The sequence below is a fragment of the Panthera onca genome, chromosome A2 (genome assembly GCF_046562875.1).
Source record: "Panthera onca isolate mPanOnc1 chromosome A2, mPanOnc1 haplotype 2, whole genome shotgun sequence".
Lineage (NCBI taxonomy): Eukaryota > Metazoa > Chordata > Mammalia > Carnivora > Felidae > Panthera > Panthera onca.
In genome coordinates, this window is record NC_138340.1 from 164,237,466 (window position 1) to 164,255,796 (window position 18,331).

The 18,331-nt window shown below is 51.1% G+C and overlaps 3 protein-coding genes across 19 annotated transcripts in view; 1 reads left to right on the forward strand and 2 right to left on the reverse strand.

The window, feature by feature from the left end:
- KMT2C (lysine methyltransferase 2C) overlaps window positions 1-5,958 on the reverse strand; it is a 285,080-nt gene extending 279,122 nt beyond the window's left edge. For 13 of the 17 annotated variants that reach the window (XM_078437232.2, XM_078437257.2, XM_078437251.2 and 10 more), the window contains exons 1-2: window positions 4,458-4,972; window positions 3,663-4,174 (exon numbers count right to left, since the gene is read on the reverse strand). In XM_078437232.2, the coding sequence (XP_078293358.2) occupies window positions 3,663-3,856 (194 nt within the window). In that variant the 5' untranslated portion in view covers window positions 3,857-4,174; window positions 4,458-4,972. Of the gene's footprint in view, window positions 1-3,662; window positions 4,175-4,457; window positions 4,973-5,544 lie in introns of those variants that run through there. The other 4 variants (XM_078437307.2, XM_078437247.2, XM_078437246.2 and 1 more) reach the window with 2 other exon arrangements.
- Window positions 5,959-7,239: 1,281 nt separating this feature from the next.
- LOC144614305 (uncharacterized) lies at window positions 7,240-14,030 on the reverse strand. The gene is made up of 7 exons (XM_078437199.2): window positions 13,923-14,030; window positions 13,544-13,702; window positions 12,015-12,252; window positions 10,315-10,559; window positions 9,599-9,735; window positions 8,481-8,624; window positions 7,240-7,785 (listed from the first exon to the last, which is right to left on the reverse strand). Exons 5-7 carry the CDS (start codon window positions 9,654-9,656, stop codon window positions 7,481-7,483), a joined length of 507 nt encoding a protein of 168 aa, XP_078293325.2. The 5' UTR covers window positions 9,657-9,735; window positions 10,315-10,559; window positions 12,015-12,252; window positions 13,544-13,702; window positions 13,923-14,030; the 3' UTR covers window positions 7,240-7,480.
- Window positions 14,031-14,144: 114 nt separating this feature from the next.
- CCT8L2 (chaperonin containing TCP1 subunit 8 like 2) lies at window positions 14,145-16,094 on the forward strand. The gene has a single exon (XM_060633464.3). The coding sequence runs from the start codon at window positions 14,377-14,379 to the stop codon at window positions 16,039-16,041; it is 1,665 nt and encodes a 554-aa protein (XP_060489447.3). The 5' UTR covers window positions 14,145-14,376; the 3' UTR covers window positions 16,042-16,094.
- The last annotated feature ends 2,237 nt before the right edge of the window (window positions 16,095-18,331 follow it).

The window sequence follows — 18,331 nt, forward strand, 5'->3', positions numbered from 1 at the left end:
ACCAAGAAAACACATTTTACGCTTCCTGCCTCAACAGTTTTACTCAGGGTGCTACCCCAGAACATTCTCTAACTTTCTTACTGGGCTTGGCTAAACCCTATCCATCTTTCAAGGTCTAACTCAAGTATTGCTTCCTCCAAATCTTCGCAGACCCCTCTTGGCTACAGCGAGCCTTCTTCCAAAGTTGACTGTGTATCCCAACGTACATTTAACACTTAACGTGCTCTTTGAATAACATATGCCAAATGAAAGATCTAAAAAGTTACAGAAGAGGATTTTCTGAACTTCTTAGACAATTTCAGCATTTGTGTATCATACATAGTTACTGCTATCACAAAATTAACAGCAAAACCAAAGTCAATTTTCCCATCTTTCACAAAATGAGGTTTTTTTCTAGAGAAAATTCAAAAAGAGCTGTGTCATTCCTGTCTCTCTTATGTTCTTAAGACTTTCAAATTCTGCAAATAGAGAGACTGACACTTCCAATTATAAATTCAGTATTGGTCTTTCCAGTAATTTTTCACACTAACCACAAGCATATATTTATATGCAGGCCATCACCAAAAAAAAAAAAAAAAAAAAAAAAAAAAGAGAGAGAGAAAAGAAAAAGAAATCGTCCCTATTTCACTCCATAACTTTTGCAACTCATACTGCCAAGAAGTTCTGAAAATAGACACTGTGGCACAAACATGATAAAGACAATTTTTAAAAAGAGAAAGAAGAGACTAATCAGCTTATTGAAATTAAAAGATGGCCAAAACAACAAAGAAAAAAAGAAAGGGAAATATACACATACACAAACTGGTAAGTTTATTCTACATCAGCTAAAAATTACATTCAATCCAAACATCTCATGGATTAAAAACTGTTACCAAATCTTACCCAAGATATCTCACACTCCCCCACCAGGGAAGTGCACACAGAGCATTTAATATTATCTATAACTGGGGCGCCTGGGTGGCTCAGTCCATTAAGCACCCGACTTCAGCTCAGGTCATGATCTCACCAGTGGTTCAAGAGTTCAAGCCCCGTGTTGGGCTCTGTGCTATCAGCACAGAGCCTGGAACCTGCTTCGGGATTCCATGTCTCCCTCTCTCTGCCCTTCCCCCACTCATGCTCTGTGTCACTCTCAAAAATAAATTTAAAAAAAAAAAAAAAAAAATGGGGGGTGGGGGAGAGGGGAAAATGGGCGATGGGCATTGAGGAGGGCACTTGTTGGGATGAGCACTGGGTGGTGTATGTAAGCCAATTTGACAGTAAGTTATATTAAAAATAATAAGTAAACTTAAAAAACATTGCAGAATTTTTTTTTTAATTATCTATAAAAACTGACCATTTTCATTTTGGAAAGGAGGTTTCATGGAACTCCTCAGTCATATCTGCAAGTGGCTTAAGGATACAAGACTGGACAATCACTATCTGCTCAAAGGAAATCTGATTGCGGCCCGGGGAATACCATGAAGTTTTGCAAAAAGGTGGGGGAGAGGCCAAGGGTAGAGCGGTGTGTCTGGTCACCCGGCAAACTGACTACAAATGTGGCATGGTAGAATTAACTGAGATAGTAAGAAAATGTATTAAATCATTATTTTCAGAATGGGAAAATTAACTATCGTGACACTTTAAATTTACATGGAAATCCATGTTTATCAAGGTTACATGTTAGTAACAAACCTACTGAACGTAAAATTGTATCTGAGACGCAACATCTTCTTAAACACTAGAGATTCCACGAATAAGACCAACAGGACAAGAGCAAACTACAGTGAGGTCAGGCTGGAGAGCAAGCACCTAACAGGTGAGGAGAGGCTGCCATTCCTGGAACAGCTCTTCAAGTACCATGACTATCAAGTGCCAGAAACCAGTAATTGCCAAACGTTCCATGTATCTACTTGCTTGAAAAATAAGAAAAAGAATTTCTACCGTACAAATTACCAACGTGCATTATCTCACAAAGCATGAAAAGAAGCGGTATCTTTCGACTATATAGAGTTGTTTTATGAAACTGCACATACTACAATGCACTACACCTTTCTTTTATTACTTATTTCAAGTTCACAGCTATGGAAATGAGAAATTTTGTTGGGGGAGGGGCCTCTCAAATATGAAACAGCAACAGTCATCTGCAGCACAATCATTTTTTTGCTATCTCTTGTTGTGCCCAATTTTCTACAAGAATAAGGCTCAAGGTGGCTTTCTAATAACAGTAATTGCCCTCTGAAAAGAAAGTGGTTCGGAATATAAAGAGTTTTTTCAAAAAGGGTCAAGGATAGTGCCTCAGAAATCCTATCCCCACCACCTGCTTCCGCACCACCCCCACACCCACACCCACCCCATCCCTAACGTTAACTTTGTTGACTTCATAAAAAAACATATATATGGTAGAATGATTCCTTGTCTTCCCAATTTAGAAATGTCAACATATATTCCAAAGAAGAAAAAATAAAATCAAACATTTGGGAGAAGTTTCCTAAACATTCATACAAGAACAATTAGACCTCGAGTAGATGCTTCCTCTATAGCAGGAGCTTGTTCACTGGTGGAAAGACCTGGACCTCCTACAAAGATCACACGTTACTCCAAATAACCGATTAAACAGTCCTGACTGCTAAGGAGAACTTTTAATAAATGTAAATTTCACTGTTCCACTTCACATTCACACAACAGGAAATCCTTATTTATGTACCTACTTTTCAAACTCTGCCCTAAGATCAATAGCTTCAGTTCAAAATTCTTGATTTTAGTAAATAATTTTAAGATAACAATAGCTAATTAAAATTAGCCACTACATAGCCTTTGCTTTTTAAATACGATAAAGCAAAACTCATCTAACAGTATAAAACAAGAAAATGCTTAAGTTCACTTATCTAATTATCAAAGATTCAAAAATCCAAACTCAAAGAAAGTGTAATTAGCAGTGCATGGTTACCCTCTTTTTTTGAAATCCAAAGACAAATATGCAAATCCACTTTTAATAAATAGTGTCATAAGACATCTTCTCCAGCATAAAACAACCCACTTAGCGACCATATAGACCGATAACGTGGACAATTTAAAAACTTTTATCTCCTTTGCATCCCCCGCCCCCCAAAAAAAAAAAAAAAATTTCATGTCTTAGATAATTATTTGCAATTCCAAGTAATTTTAGCATTTACAAACCTAACTTACATTTGTCATACCTCAGTTTCACTTTCAGGATCTTCAATACCCAACTCACTACAGGGTCTTTTCTGCATGCACCCAAATACGGTACAGAGATCCACAACTGAAAACCCTCCTCTTTGCTTTCCAGTTCACACAGTAGTTTCCACTTACAGGTTTCTCAAACAACTGTAGATTCCATTCCCTTCCAAAAACACACCTAATTTTTTAAAAATTCACTGAAAAGCTTGGAACCATCAAGGTTACCACTAAATTTCATACAAGGAATGCTGCCCCAGTGTTCAAATCCAAAAGAGAAAGCTAAAACTCTGTTAAGACTCAGAGTTGTATTAAACGTCTTCCAAAGTGTTGATGTTTTCATACTGTTATATTAGCATCATTCTGTAGAAATTGTTAGATTTTTCCAAGGGCTACCTTTTTTTTTTTTTTTTTTTTATTCATAAGATGAGATTTTGAAACGAGATAAGAACTAAAATAATAAAATGGTAATACCCTAAACCAACCTTTCTTCCGGTGCACACAGGGGCTGCCCTAACACAGATGAACTCATTTCCATCTCAGGGGAACTGCATGTGCATGTGTGTGTTTGTGTGTGTTTGTGCCCGTGCACACACTCGCGTGTGCATGGTGAGGGGCGTGACAGCACAGATAGGTCTACTGTAACTAGAAGAGGAATCTGGAAGCAAAGAGAAAACATACAATAATCCCAAATTAATATTTGGAGAGGAACCAAGAAATAGTCAAAATGGGAAGCTATTAAGTTAAAACCCTAGCATGGCTTTATATGCATTGCTTTAAAGGATACAAAAAAGCGACAAAGTGTGAAGTTCCTTGGAAGTCCACTCCCTCTCCGAATTCCAGCTGATGGGGGAACAGCCCTGGCCATTTCCAGCAGACATTTCACTGCAATGCCGGTGGCCCCGCAAACCCCAACTTTGTAGCACAAAGACGCTAACGCCACCACGTAGGCATCCTGTACTCGCCCGTCTGGGGATGTGTCACAGCTAGGTAAGAGCTGGAAATAAAACATGGAGGCACGCTAAAGGGCCCGAACCATCCTCCAGTCCAAAGACAGCACAGCAAGGAGGAGAAGGGCCAGCCGGGGCTCCAGGGCTCTGCCACACGCCGGCCCCGCTCCGCCCCGGTGCACACCGCCGTCTTCACCGCCTATCAGCCAACGTGCCCCTGCTCCGACCAGGCGAACGCGCCCCAACGACAACAACAACAACAACAACAACAACAACAACAACAACAGAAACCCCCGGCTGTCCCCGCGCCCCAGCGCGCCCTTCCCCTACCAACAGCTCCCCGACACGGTCCTCCAACGACATGAGTAAGCACTCCACGCCACTCCCCAACTCCGGACGGCCGCCGCCGGTCCTGCACCCTCAGGAGCCACCGCAGCCGCGCGACTCGCTGCCACGGGTTTCCCGGCTTCCAGGCGAAAGTTGCCGAATGGCCATTCTGTGAAAGGACGTGTCTAGCGCTGCCAGCGTGCTCCGCGACAAGCGACAGCCGTGCCCAACCCCGCAGGGGCTCGGGGGGGAAGTGGGGCCCCCGCGCGGGGCGGGCTCCCGCGGAGTCAGCGGGCTCCCCGGTCTCGGCCCCGAGCGCCCGGCCCGGCTCGGTTTCCAAACTTGCGGCCGCCGCGCCTGCCTGCCTGCCTGCCTGCCGCGGCCGTGCGGGTCGGGGTGGGGGAGGGGCGAGGAAGAAGTCCCCCGACTTCCGAACAGACCCCTCGGGCTCCAAACCCGGCTCCGGGAGCCCGAAAAGTTCCGGGGGCGGCCGGCTCACAAAGGCCGGCGGCTCCTCCCCACCCCCCACCCCCCACCGCGTCCCCGTCCCCCCGCCTTCCCCCCCCCCCACCCCCCACCCCGGGCGGGCGGCGAGACCACCTGGCCGCGGCGTTTTGACAGCTCCGCGAGTGTCCCGCGGCGGGACCGCTTTGTAGTTGACAAGGCGCCGGTGCGCGGACGACCTGCGTGCGCCTCGCCGTGCGTCTGTCCGACGACCCGGCTAGGCCGGGAAGAATCTACGAGAAATTTCTCCAGAAACAGCAGCCCCGCGAACAGCCGGCGCGAGGGCCAAACTCCAAAGTAAAGTGCGGCGGCGGCGGCGGCGGCGGCGCGAGCCGTCGGGGCCCCGCTGGGCGGAGTGCGGTGCGGGGCGCCCGCGGGAGGCCCGGCCCGGAGGCCGCCGAGGGGGCGCGGGGCGCGGGGCGGGCGGGCGCCCCGGGGGCCGGGAGCCGCGCGGCCGGCGGGCCCCACCCCCACCCCGCGGGGGCGGCCGGGGGCGCGCGGGGGCAGGGGGGCCGGGCGCGCCGGTGACAGCTCCGGCCCGGCGCCGCGGCTGGCTCCCGGCCTGGCTCCCTCACACTCAACTTACTTCTTTCTGGCTCTCTGGAAAGGGGAAGCGCCATCTTTGCGAGGCCGGCCCCGAGGTCTTTTGTCTGCGGCTGCGGGGCTCGGGGCCGGGGCTCCGGGCTCCTCGGGGGGTGGTGGCGGCGGCTGCGGCTGCTCCGCGCTCTTGTCCTCCTCCGACGACATCCTAGTCACCAGGAAAGACACATGGATCCCGGTCCTCCTCCTGGGGGGCTCCTCCCGCCGCCGCCGCCGCCGCGGCCGCCGCCGCCGCCGCTGCTGCTCGGGTTCCTCCTCCCCGGCTCAGCCTCTCGCATTTCCCGCAGCCCCGGGAGCAGCAGCAGGTACCGGGAGAGGCGGCAACATGGAGCGAGCAGGACACGCACTCACACACATACGCGCGGGCGCGCGCACCTCGGCGCGCAGGGGCCGGGCGGGGGGCGGGGGGCGGCGGGCGGCGGGCGGGGCGCGGGCGGGAGGGAGGGAGGGGCCGGCCGGCCGGGCGGGAGGTGCGGGCGGCGGCGGCGGCGGGCGGGGCGCGGGCGGGGGCCGGGCGGTGCGGGCGGGCGGGTGCGGGGCGGGCGCCGGCCGGGGCGGGGCGACTGAGGGGGCGCGGGGGGCGCCGGCCGGGGCTGCGCCCGCGCCCCTCCCCCAGCGCCCGCGGCGGGAGGAGAAAGGGGCCGCGGCGCGGGGAGCGGCGGGCCCGCGGGCAGCGGCGGGCGGGGGGCGGGGGGCGGGGGGGGGGGTCGCGGCCCCGCCGGCCGCCCCTCCCCCGCGCGGGCCGCGTCAGGCCGGGCGGCGGCGGCGGCGGCGAAGTTTTGACAGCTGCTCCAGTTGTTGTTGTGGGTTCCGGGCTGCGCGAGCGCCGGCCCCTCAGCGCCCGCCCTCCCGGGCCGGGGAGGAGGAAGTTTTGCGGGTGTGCGTGTTCCACACACAGACAGACACACACGACCGTGGCCGTCGCGCGAGGGCCGCGCCGGGTCTCCCCCGGGCGCCCCGCACCACAGACCTCTCAAACTCGCCGCCGTCTCGCCCACACACGGCCGCCGCGACGCCCCCGCCCCCTCCCCCACTCCTCGGCCCCGCCGCCCCCCGCGCGCCGCCGCTGCCACTCACAGGGCTCGCTCCGCGCATGCGCTGCCCGCAGACGCGCCGCCGCCGCTGACCTCACCGCCCCTCCCCCGTCTCCCCCCCTCCCCCTGCCGGGCTCTCCTCCCTCCTCCCTCCTCCCCGTCTTCCCCCCTCCCCCCTCCCCCCTCCCCTCTCGCGCCCCGCCTCCTCTGACGCGGCGGCCGGGGCTGCGCCGCGACTCCGGCTCCGGCTCCGGCTCCGGCTCGGGGAGAGCGCCAAGCTGCGGAGGCGGCGATCCGGGATCGGGGTCCAGGGAATGCGCGGCCCGAGGCGGCGCTCCGACTGCGCCCGAGCCCGGCCGCGAGCCGGCGGCCGCTAAGCCCGCACGGCCCCCTGCGCGCCGCCCCGCCGCCCACCCGCCCCGCGGCCGGAGGGACGGAGCCCGCCGGCGCTGCCCCGGCTCCCGCGGGCCGGGGAGGCAGTGCAACTTCGCTGTGATCCAATTCCAGGGAGAGTTTCGTTATTATAACGTCATGTAAGAAATGGGCCAGAAAGGGCTTGCCGGGCTGTCAGACAAAAAGAACGCTGACATTTTGAGGCACAAGACGCGGAAAGAGACACCACAACACAGCAGTAAAAACCCAACAACTTGACTGTAACGTGCAGCGTGTTGCGATGCGCGCGAGTCGGAGGGTTTCTGGGCCGGCTCCCGATGCGTTTACAGGGTCGAGGGGGAACGGGGCTACAATTAGCAATGGGAGACGAGCGCTTTCTCGGAAAGCACAGTGGCAGATGCGGACTTGGGGACTTCTTCTTCGGATGGGGCGGCAACTCCCCTGTGCCCTCCTTTCCATTCACTGTCGATCAGCACACGGGAGCTGGGGGAGAATTCAGGACCTGTGAAGCCTTGGCAGACGGCTTGGGACGAGCGATCGCTTCGGGAGCATCGCCTCTAGGCCGGACACCCTAGGCACTTTCCCATTAGGATCCGCTTCCGCGCTCACGGCACGGTGGAAGCCTAACGCTGCGTGTTCTGGCTTCCCAGCTCTCGTTCGCTTCCATTGCTCCCAATAGCCAGAGCATAAACTTTGAATTGTGCTTCCTGTTTGGGCAAAGTGTACACGGTTCGATTTCCAAAGCCGATTCTGACCACAGGCAGGTGTTTTGTTTTGTTTCGAAACGCCTGAAATGAGGACTATAATAAGAGAGTCATTTGAATGCCTGCAGGGTTTAATCCTTGCCGGTTGGTTCGAGTTTACTAAATTTACAGCCACGGGAATTCTGAGATTGGGGAGAAGCTGACTGGGTAAATGCAGACTATAAATTAAAAGCGTCTGACTATTATAAACAGAAACACAACATGTATGTGCCTAATGATGAATTTACGAAGTGGAACATTTAAAGTTTGTTCAGTGCTCATTCTTTCTCTGGCATTTTTTTTCCCCCTGCACATTACACTTTAAGGAAAGTACACTTTCAAAAATTGGATTATCGGTCCACATGTTTACCTGTGTTCATTACGGAAATTAGAGCCGTCACTTCCAACTGTCTCATACGCACAAAATTATATGTCAGGATAATTTAAGTGTCAGTGTGCAGAGGGCAAGTCACTCCTGCTGGAGAGAAGTTTTAAAAGGAAACAGGGGACTGAGAACAGAAAAGGGAGTAGAATGAATGAAAAGGGAAGAAACAGAGGTCTGTGCAGTGATGCTTCCAGAAAGAAAAGATGAAGGATACGAAGCCCAGCCTTAAATCTCCATTCCTTCAGCTATTGTGAGGCAAGCACTTGGAATCTGTTTTAAAAGGACAGCAGGCTGTTGGCCTGAAGTTATCCTGGGCAGAGCAAAGAAAATGTAACTCAGGATGCACAGGAAGGATACAAAAAAATACCTGTTTCACGTAAAGGTTTTCCAAAGGTGTTTCCATGTCTCCGATCCAAATTTTGGAGCTCTGAGACCGCAGTGGCAAAAAAACCCCCAGGAGTCACGTAGCTGAAGTTACTCAAAATTATAAAGTCAGAAAGGCACAGAGTGTCTGAAAGCACCAAAGCAAACAAACAAACAAAATCTACTTTTAATAAGTACACATGTAGCCATTTCTAAAAACATGGTCAATGTGCACCAAAGTGTTAGCAGCCATCATCTCTGAAGGGGTAGATTACGAGGGACTTTCACTTTCTATATTACAATTTTCTATAATACTTGAATCTTTTAGAGCACATGCAGTATAATAAGAAATGTGTATTAAATATTTAGCATGTGGTTTGGGGGGTGAGGATTGCTATCTACACCAAAGAAAGAGCAACATCTCAGGCAACAGAGCAAGAGCCTCAAAGGGTCTAGCAAACAAGTGATGGTAAATAAAAATTCACAGTACACTAGCCATTCTTACTAATTGGAGTCCTATAAATGTCATTGATATGGTCTTTATTTAGAGTTTGTCTGTTTTTGCTTGTTTTGGTGAGTGTAAAATATTTATAAGACTCTCCCGTAGGCTCACTACTAATTAACGGACTCTCTCCTTTTGTTTTCCCGTAAAGTCTTAAATTCCTCAGGGTTTTTTAGGAACCAAACTTTTATAGTTGTAGAAGGAACACTGAAAACTTCAATTCTAGATCTTACAATCTTTGTCTTCATATGTTTGCTGTTAAACTTATGCTTTAAAAAGGTGCAGTCATAGGCTAGCATTTTGTGTCCTTTTTTAGTTAAAAAAAAAAGGTTTCTAAAAGAACTTCAGGGGCACATGGCTGGCTCAGTGGGTCAAGCACGCAACTCTTAATCTAGGGGTTGTGAGTGGAGCCCCATGTTGGGTGTAGAGATTACTTTAAAAATTAAAAATAAATTAGGAATTTCAATTCCTGAAAATTGGTACGTATTTAGTCCATAGTGTGTTTTTAGCTTTGAAAATTCTAATTGCCTTACACGAGTTATTTCAGTAATGCCTACCATGTACCTGGTAGGCAGAAAAATTAAGGAAGAAACCGAGAAGTAATTAAACAGAACACTCACCGTCAAAAATAATTTGTGCAGAAGAGTGTATGTTCTGCAGCACACTCCATATAGACATGAATCTTGCCCTCTAGGGGGTCTATATTTTAAGCCTGTCAGTACTTAACAAGATAAACACAAAAAGGGCAGGCAGGCAACTGAAAAATAAACATGGGAAAACATACAAACAGGAAGATTAAATATTTACATCCATTGTGTACAAGACCATATTTTTTTTTTAATTTTTTTTTCAACGTTTTTTTATTTATTTTTGGGACAGAGAGAGACAGAGCATGAACGGGGGAGGGGCAGAGAGAGAGGGAGACACAGAATCGGAAACAGGCTCTGAGCCATCAGCCCAGAGCCTGACGCGGGGCTCGAACTCACGGACCACGAGATCGTGACCTGGCTGAAGTCGGACGCTTAACCGACCGCGCCACCCAGGCGCCCCAAGACCATATTTTTAATAGAAATGCATCTGGGGATTTGGGGGGAGGGCAGAGGTGCAGGAGGCAGCAGACAGCTATGTCTATTTAGGATACAAAAGCATTCTGCCAGCAAGTGTTATAAATGCCTAGAGACCCTACCCCAGCCCCTACACACGCACCCCCACACACACACACACCCCCTTAGGTTCCTCTCCTTTACTGATAATACAAGACTACACGAGTAGTTTGCATTAATTTCCTAACGTTGCCACAACAAATGCTGAAAATGACAGAAATTTATTTTCTCACAGCCCTGGTAGCTCGAAGACCAAAGTCAAGGTGTTGGCGGGGCTGGCTCCTTGCGGTAGGCTTTAGGGAAGAATTTGATCGTTCCCTGCCTCTCAGCTTCCAGTGGTTGTCCATGATCCTTGGGGACCTTGGCTGTAGGTACATGACTCCAGTGGCCATCTTTTCTGCATCTCTGTGCCCTCACATAGTGTTCTCTGTGTATGTGTCTCTTCTTGTAAGGATACCAGTTGGAGTAAGAGTCAAGCCTACAACAGTATGACCTCCCGTTAATTGACTGCATCTGCAACAATCTTATTCCAGATAAGGTCACATTCTGAGGTTTGGGGAAGGATATGAATGTTGGGGGGACGATATTTAACCCAACTGAACTACCAAGCAGCCTATATTGGTGTCTCCCGGTTTAGCAGATTCATATATATATGGTTAGAAAAGTTTATATAGGGGCACCTGGGTGGCTCAGTCCGATAAGCATCCAACTTTGGCCCAGGTCATGATCTCTGAGTTCCTGAGTTGGAGTCCCGCCTCAGGCTGTCAGCTGTTAGCGTGGAGGCCACTTTGGATCCTCTGTCTCCCTTTGTCTGCCTCTCCCCTGTTCGTCCTATCTCTGTCTCTCCTCTCCCTCCCTCCCTCTCTCTCTCTCTCTCTCAAAAATAAACATTAAGAAAAAAGAAAAAAGTTTACATAATAGGTTAACTGCATGCAAACTTTTCTTGGCACAAAATATTCACGTTTATTTTACATCTAATCAATCTATTTGTAGGATAAATAAAATCAAAGTGAATTTAACAATAACAGTGCCTACGAAGTAAACAGTAAAATTATGATTTAGTAGTTCCTTGGTTAGTTTGATCAGTGTAAACATAGGTCAAAAAATGTCAGCCCAACATGTACCATTTGGGGCCTGTTTTAAAGGCCAAAGACTATGGTGGCACCTGGGTGTCTCAGTCGGTTAGGCGTCGAACTCTTGCACTGACAGCTAGGAGCCTGCTTGGGATTCTGTCTCTATCCCTCTCTCTCTGCCCCTCCCCCCCCTCAAAATAAATAAACATTTTTGAAAAGTAAAATAAATCAAGATCGAAGACAATGATGAGATCCTCACTTTCCCCTGTGCTGTGAGGTAAAATGGACGAGGGTATGACAACGTAAAATTACATACCTTTCTAGTGGAAATGGAACTCAAGAGTCCCACCCCTCCCCCTTCCTCCTTACTGGGTGCTCCAGCCTTCAGAGCCACCTTTGTCAGACTTCATTAGATTGTCCCAAGCCCCTTCCTCTGTCATGTGGCCAATTCCTGCTTCTTTAGACTTCACTTCCATCCCTGACCACCACCTTCCCCCTGACAATGACTGTGTGTCCCCATGGATGCTTCTAGAACACCTGTGCTCCCCACCCCCCCCCCCCCCCCCAAGGCTCTCAGGGCCTGGAATGTATCCCACCCTGGCTGTTTTGTAACCCACCCTACGCCAGGTGCCGATGGCTACAATTGTCTGCCTTATACATCTTTTATCTCTATGATTTCGCAGCAGCTCAGTAAACAGTTGTGGAATAAGTGAAATAAATGGGAAAATATATGTTAAGTGTCAGAAAAAGAGCTAAGATGATCCTTTACAAGAGTGTTAATTCCCCACCCCCACACACACCAGGAGGGTTTACTTTTCAAAAAGAAACTGTATCTTTATAAACAATGTAAATATGCCTACCTTGCTACAGTTTATGCTGATGGTTACATTTTACATTTCTATAAAGAAACAGGCGGTCATCTTTGCCCCTCTTTGCCCCTCTGTCCAACATTTGTTAGTGTCATTCTTCTCAGTGTTCTTGGCTTTCTGAAGCCTGGGCATGGAGGTTCACACCTGTTTCTAAAAGAGCCTCCAAAATCAAAAGAGGTCAAAATAGTTGTCCACAGTCTTCAGAAAACATATCTGCTTAGAAACATTTCTACCAGTGAAGATAATGTTGAGGGAGAAATGATTACATAATAACATATATAATATGTATCATACAATCCATTTACGGAAAACTGTATAAATCCACAACAAGCTATATATAAATATATGTGCAAAGTAATAATGTTCATCAAAATGCAAACAATGGGGGCGTCTGGGTGGCTCAGACGGTCGAGCGTCCAACTCTTGATCTTGGCTTAGGTCATGATCCCAGGGTGGTGGGATCGAGCTCCGAGTCGGGCTCCGCATGGAGCCTACTTAAGATTCTCTCTCTCTCCCTCTGCCCCTCTCCTCAGCTCACGCTCTCTCAATAAACTAAACTAAACTAAAATAAAATAACATAAAATAATAAAATAAAAGCAATCTCTGGGCTGGAAATGACACTTTCTTTGTATTTTTTCTTTTTAACTTTTGTAGTGAATAGCTATGATTTTTACAAAAGCAAGCAAGTTGTTTTTCAAAGAAAAAGGTTTTTTTTCTCCAAAATTATCTCTATCTTAGCCTTAATTACATTTCACTTTTGCTGATATTTTTTTTTCCTTTTCTTTCTTGCTATCATCTTGTCTGTGGAAACATATTAAAACAGTGCCTACCATACAATCATGACTCCTGACTGGTATAATCAGGTTCAGAGTTCTATTTTTCCTCCCCTTGAGGGGAGTTGCTATTAAAAAAACTTAAAAGGGGTTTTCCCAGTGAAAGTGAATGGAATGATTCTCTTTCCCCTAATCTTAATAATCTTCATCGTCATCACTTCCAGCTGCTGCTCCGCCTAATGCCTATGGAAGTTGTGTTCCTTTGGTGCAAATCTCTTCCCCTCCCTCGGTGTCCATGTTCCTGTCCCTTAGAGTTCGCATTCCATTGAACACACTGGGTGCTCACTAAACATTTATTTTTTAATGTTTATTTATTTTGAGAGAGAGACAGAGACAGAAAGCGGGAGGGGCAGAGAGAGAGAGAGAGAGAGAGAGAGGGAGAATTCCACGCAGGCTCCCTGCTCAGCACAGAGCCCGATGCGGGGCTGGATCTCACAACCCTGGGATCATGACCTGATCAAGAGTCGGACGCTCAACCGACTCAGCCACCCAGGTGCCCCTCGATAAATATTTATTAAACCGAAAAGGCTCCAAGCATTACCCCAGCAGGCTCCATTGGAGGAAAGGAGGGAGTGAGGGGGCAAGGGAAAGAGAGCTACTCGCAGGGAGGAACTGCAATTCTAAGGGCTGAGGGTCAGGTTGGGGGGGGGGGGGGGCGCCTTACATTCGCCCCCTGCAATATTCTACCTTTCCCGCCTCTGGGAGGCTGGTCACTTTCACTCAGCTGCAAACATTTCCCCAGTTTGCCTGTAGGTTGTCAGCGTCTTTGCCTCCCTTGTGTTGACCCGCCTTTGCCAGCTCGGTGACATCATTATCATGGGAAGGAGGACATCACACACCTGCAACCTGAAAGACAGACCGTAGACACCGTTAGGAACCTGCCGGACGGCACAGAGGGATAAGGTGGCCACAGAGGCAGAAGCGGACAGTAAAACCGAGCTAGTGTTACAAAGTCCCGCACGAGGAAGCGAAGCGAAACGAAACACTGTTTCCCTCTCGAAGCCTGCAACAAACCTCACAGGAGCCCCAGCTCCGTCTGGAATTGGAAGTGGGTGGGGATTTTCACCTGCTCTGCCCTCCGCCGCCTCCAAAGTTCCAATGAAGCCCTGGGCCCTGGCGCATCCGGGAGTCCCTCCTCTGCCTGGTGACCTGGTCTGCCTCCCGCCTGCCCCCGGGGCCTCCCAAACTCGAGGCATCCTTCTGTGACCTCATTCTCTGCCCCGGGTGCCCCGTGCCACTCTGTGACTCCATCAGGGTAATACCCGCTTCGGCTACCGCGCGTCAGACGTGGGGAGCCGCCTCGCAGATCAAGCTGGGGGAGTGGTTGAGGGCTGAGCTCTGCGCCGACCGTCGCCGCACCTGACCGTGGCGCGCCTGCTTCCCCGCGCACCGGCGGACGGGCCTCCGGCTCCTTTCCCCCCCACCCCCCCCCCCACCCCCTCGAGAGGTGTCCGAGATCGGCTTCCCGGACGCCCCCGCCGCCGCGCCTGGAGCGTCCCCGCGGCCCGGCTCGGCGGCCGATGGCCAGCAGGACCGCAGCGGGGGCCCGGCTGCCGGAGCGGCCGGGGCCGAGGCGGCGCGCCGGGAGCCCGCGGGCGCAGGGGAGGCACCTGCTCCGCAGCTTGCCGGCGGCGCAGACCCTGGCCAGGGTCATCCGGCCTTGCTACGGCCCCCAGGGCCGGCAGAAGCTCCTGGTCACCGCCAGAGGAACCACCGTGCTGACGGGCTACGCCGCGGCCATCCTGCGCGCGCTGGAGCTGGAGCACCCCGCGGCGCGGCTCCTGCGCGAGGCGGCCCACACGCAGGCGGAGAGCAGCGGCGACGGCGCGGCCTTCGTGGTCCTGCTGGCGGAAGCGCTGCTCCTGCAGGCCGAGCACCTGCTGCGCGCCGGCCTGCCCCGCTCCCAGCTGCGCGAGGCCTACGCCGCGGCCGCCGCGGAGACCCTGGCCCTGCTGCCCTCCCTGGCCATCCGCTCCCTGGGGCCTCTGGAGGATCCGTTTGGGGCCCTCTACTCGGTGGTGAACACCCACGCCGTGTCCGGGGCCGACTGCTTGACCAAGCTGGTGGCCCAAGCGTGCTGGGCCACCAAGGAGCTGGACGGCGGCTTCCGACGCGAGCGCGTGGGCGTGTGCACCCTGCGAGGGGGGAGGCTGGAGGACTCGTGCCTGCTCCCGGGGCTGGCCTTGTGCGCCGAGCCCTGCGGGCAGGTGACCGCGGTGCCCGGCGGCGCCAGAGTGGCTCTCTTTGTTTGCGGCTTTGGTCCCGCCGGTCCAAATGCACCGGCCACGGCCCGGCTCTCCGGTCCCGCTGACCTGGCCACGTTCAGGAAAGGAAGTGAGCGGTTGATAGAAAAGCAGGTGGCCCAGCTGGCCAGCGCGTGCATTAACGTGGCGGTGGCATGGGGGGACATCGATGAGAATGCCCTGACGCAGGCTGACAAGCACAACATCATGGTGATTCGAGCCACGTCCCGGAGGGATATGGTTTACTTGAGTGAGGTGCTGGGCACACCTTTGATGTGTCACCTGCTTCCTCCCCCGAAGCCAGGGAAGTGCCGGAGGGTCTACCAGCAGGAGCTGGGGGAAGGTTTGGCCGTGGTGTTTGAGTGGGAATGTCCGGGCACCCCTGCCGTTACCTTGGTCCTCAGGGGGGCCACAGCCCAGGGGCTGCAGGGCGCAGAGCAGGCTGCCTACCGTGGCATCGATGCCTACTTCCAGCTGTGCCAGGATCCCAGGCTGCTTCCAGGAGCTGGGGCCACAGAGATGGCTCTGGCGAAAATGCTCTCAGAAAAAGGAAGCAAACTGGAAGGGCCTAATGGTCCTGCCTTCCTGGCATTTGCACAGGCCCTTCGGTCTCTTCCTGAAACGCTGGCAGAGAACGCAGGCTTAGCCGTCTCCCAAGTGATGGCAGAAATGAACAGAGCTCACCAGGCTGGCAACTTCCTGGTAGGAGTGGGGGTCGAAGGGGTAATAAATGTGGCCCAGGAAGAGGTGTGGGACACCCTGACAGCCAAAGCCCGGGGACTCCGGGCCGTAGCTGATGTGACACTGCAGCTCGTGAACGTAGATGAAATTGTAGTGGCCAAGCAAAGCGCCACGTATCAACAGGACTCGAATCCTGTCCCCAAGAAGGCCAAGGAATGCCTGTTTCCTGTAAAAGATCAGCTCCTTGGAACGATGGAGTAGTAACATCCTCAATAAAATGGGGATTGCCAAGGAAGGCACAGTCACCCCCGAAATGGATGTTTGCTGTGTTTTATTCCCTCCATGTTTTGTACTGTTAGAGTCCGTTTCTTCAGACAAAAACAACATAAAGGACCATAAGATAAAAGTCCTTTTCATTGATTTATGTCCTTTCAGACTCTTGGCTTTTTTCATTTCCTGTTTCTCTCCATCATATTCTGTTCCTTTCCTCCAATAAGAGCAGGATTTACTTGTATTAAAAATTTTTAGGGGGCGCCTGGGTGGCGCAGTCAGTTAAGCGTCCGACTTCAGCCAGGTCACCATCTTGCGGTCCGTGAGTTCGAGCCCCGCGTCGGGCTCTGGGCTGACGGCTCGGAGCCTGGAGCCTGTTTCCGATTCTGTGTCTCCCTCTCTCTCTGCCCCTCCCCCGTTCATGCTCTGTCTCTCTCTGTCCCAAAAATAAATAAAAAACGTTGGGAAAAAAAATTTATAAAAAAAATTTTTTTTGGGGGGGCGCCTGGGTGGCTCAGTCGGTTAAGCGTCCGACTTCAGCTCAGGCCACGATCTTGCGGTCCGCGAGTTCGAGCCCCGCGTCGGGCTCTTGGCTGATGGCTCGGAGCCTGGAGCTTGCTTCCGATACTGTGTCTCCCTCTCTCTCTGCCCCTCCCCCCGTTCATGCTGTGTCTCTCTCTGTCTCAAAAATAAATAAACGTTAAAAAAAAAATTAAAAAAAAATTTTTTTTTAATGGAGTACCTTGGCTTTGGGGATGCAAAAAAAAAAAAAAAAAAGTGCAGGAATCTTTTCCCAAGTGTTGGAGTTATCCCCCCACAATATCCTCATATATGTCAATTTCTGTCTAGATGTCACGTTAGCCATCTAGACCACAGTTCCAGCTCACAGGAGTGGCTGCGCATTCCCGTTGTGATTATTTGGGAAGAGAAGGGGGTGTTCTTTTAAGGCAAAGGGGAGGAGGAGGAGGGGGAGGAAAGGAAAATGAACTGGCAGGCAGAAATAAAGTAAAATAAATTCTTGGCACAGATAACAAAAGAACGCGTCCCTCAGAACTGCACTGAGGCTGTGAGGAGAGGAGACCTGGGGAACACCTGCCGGCAGCATGTTCCCAGGAGGGCTATGACTAGGGTGGGATACCCCTGGGCGCTGAAGAGGGAGTTTGAGCAGAGCTGGGAGCAGAGCAGCACGCGTTACCCAAAGCCTTTTCTACTTAAGCCATCCAAGTTATCCTGCCTCTGGGAGAAAAGCAGAACCTGGGGACAAAGTGTAGGTCATGGGAAGCTGCAATCTCTTACCATCATTGGGGGGGGGGGGGGGGGCTTGAAACATCTGGAAAAAGATCCAGACTCAAGACCTCAAGAAACAAATGTCTTCTACTGGGCATATTAGCCTCAACGAAGCAAAACAAATGCGCCAAGGTTCCTTAAGACTTGGAAGAAGTGAAATCCTGAAAAGCTGCGAGCGCACAAAATGGAACATGGACATGTACAGAACTATCCTCGTTATTTCTCATTTAAGATACACAAAACAGGGGCGCCTGGGTGGCGCAGTCGGTTAAGCGTCCGACTTCAGCCAGGTCACGATCTCGCGGTCCGTGAGTTCGAGCCCCGCGTCAGGCTCTGGGCTGATGGCTCGGAGCCTGGAGCCTGTTTCCGATTCTGTGTCTCCCTCTCTCTCTGCCCCTCCCCCGTTCATGCTCTGTCTCTCTCTGTCCCAAAAATAAATAAAAAAAAAAAAAAAAGATACACAAAACATCCTCGATGTGTCTGCCCTTGTTTTGTCTCCGTCGCTATATTTTAGTGAAGGTGACTAAGTGCTTTCATATTTCTCCCCGGCCCTTGTCAAGTTCCATGGCGTTCTCACAGCCTCAAATCCCGTAACAGGGACGATGATACAAATAGCAAAATTTTTAAAGCAGTTCGAACACACTTTGTATATATTTTATTTAATCATCAAAACAAACTTATGAGAAAGGAGCTTGACTATCTCTCAGCTGCAGGAGACACAACTGAACTTCAGGAAAAAGTCATTGGCCAGAGTTACGCAGCAAATAGAAGAGGAAGGTCCATTCCCTTGTTCGTTGTTTTTTTGCCTCAATCATACATCCCTCTACTGTGATGTTTTCAGAGATAGAGCCCCTGTGATTACAAAGAAAGTATGTCTGAAAAGACCTTGTGAAAATTTACAATGTGTTTTTCTTCAATGTTTATTTTTGAGAGAGACAGAGAGCAAGCAAGGGGGAGAGGGAGACACAGAATTCGAAGCAGGCTCCAGGCTCCG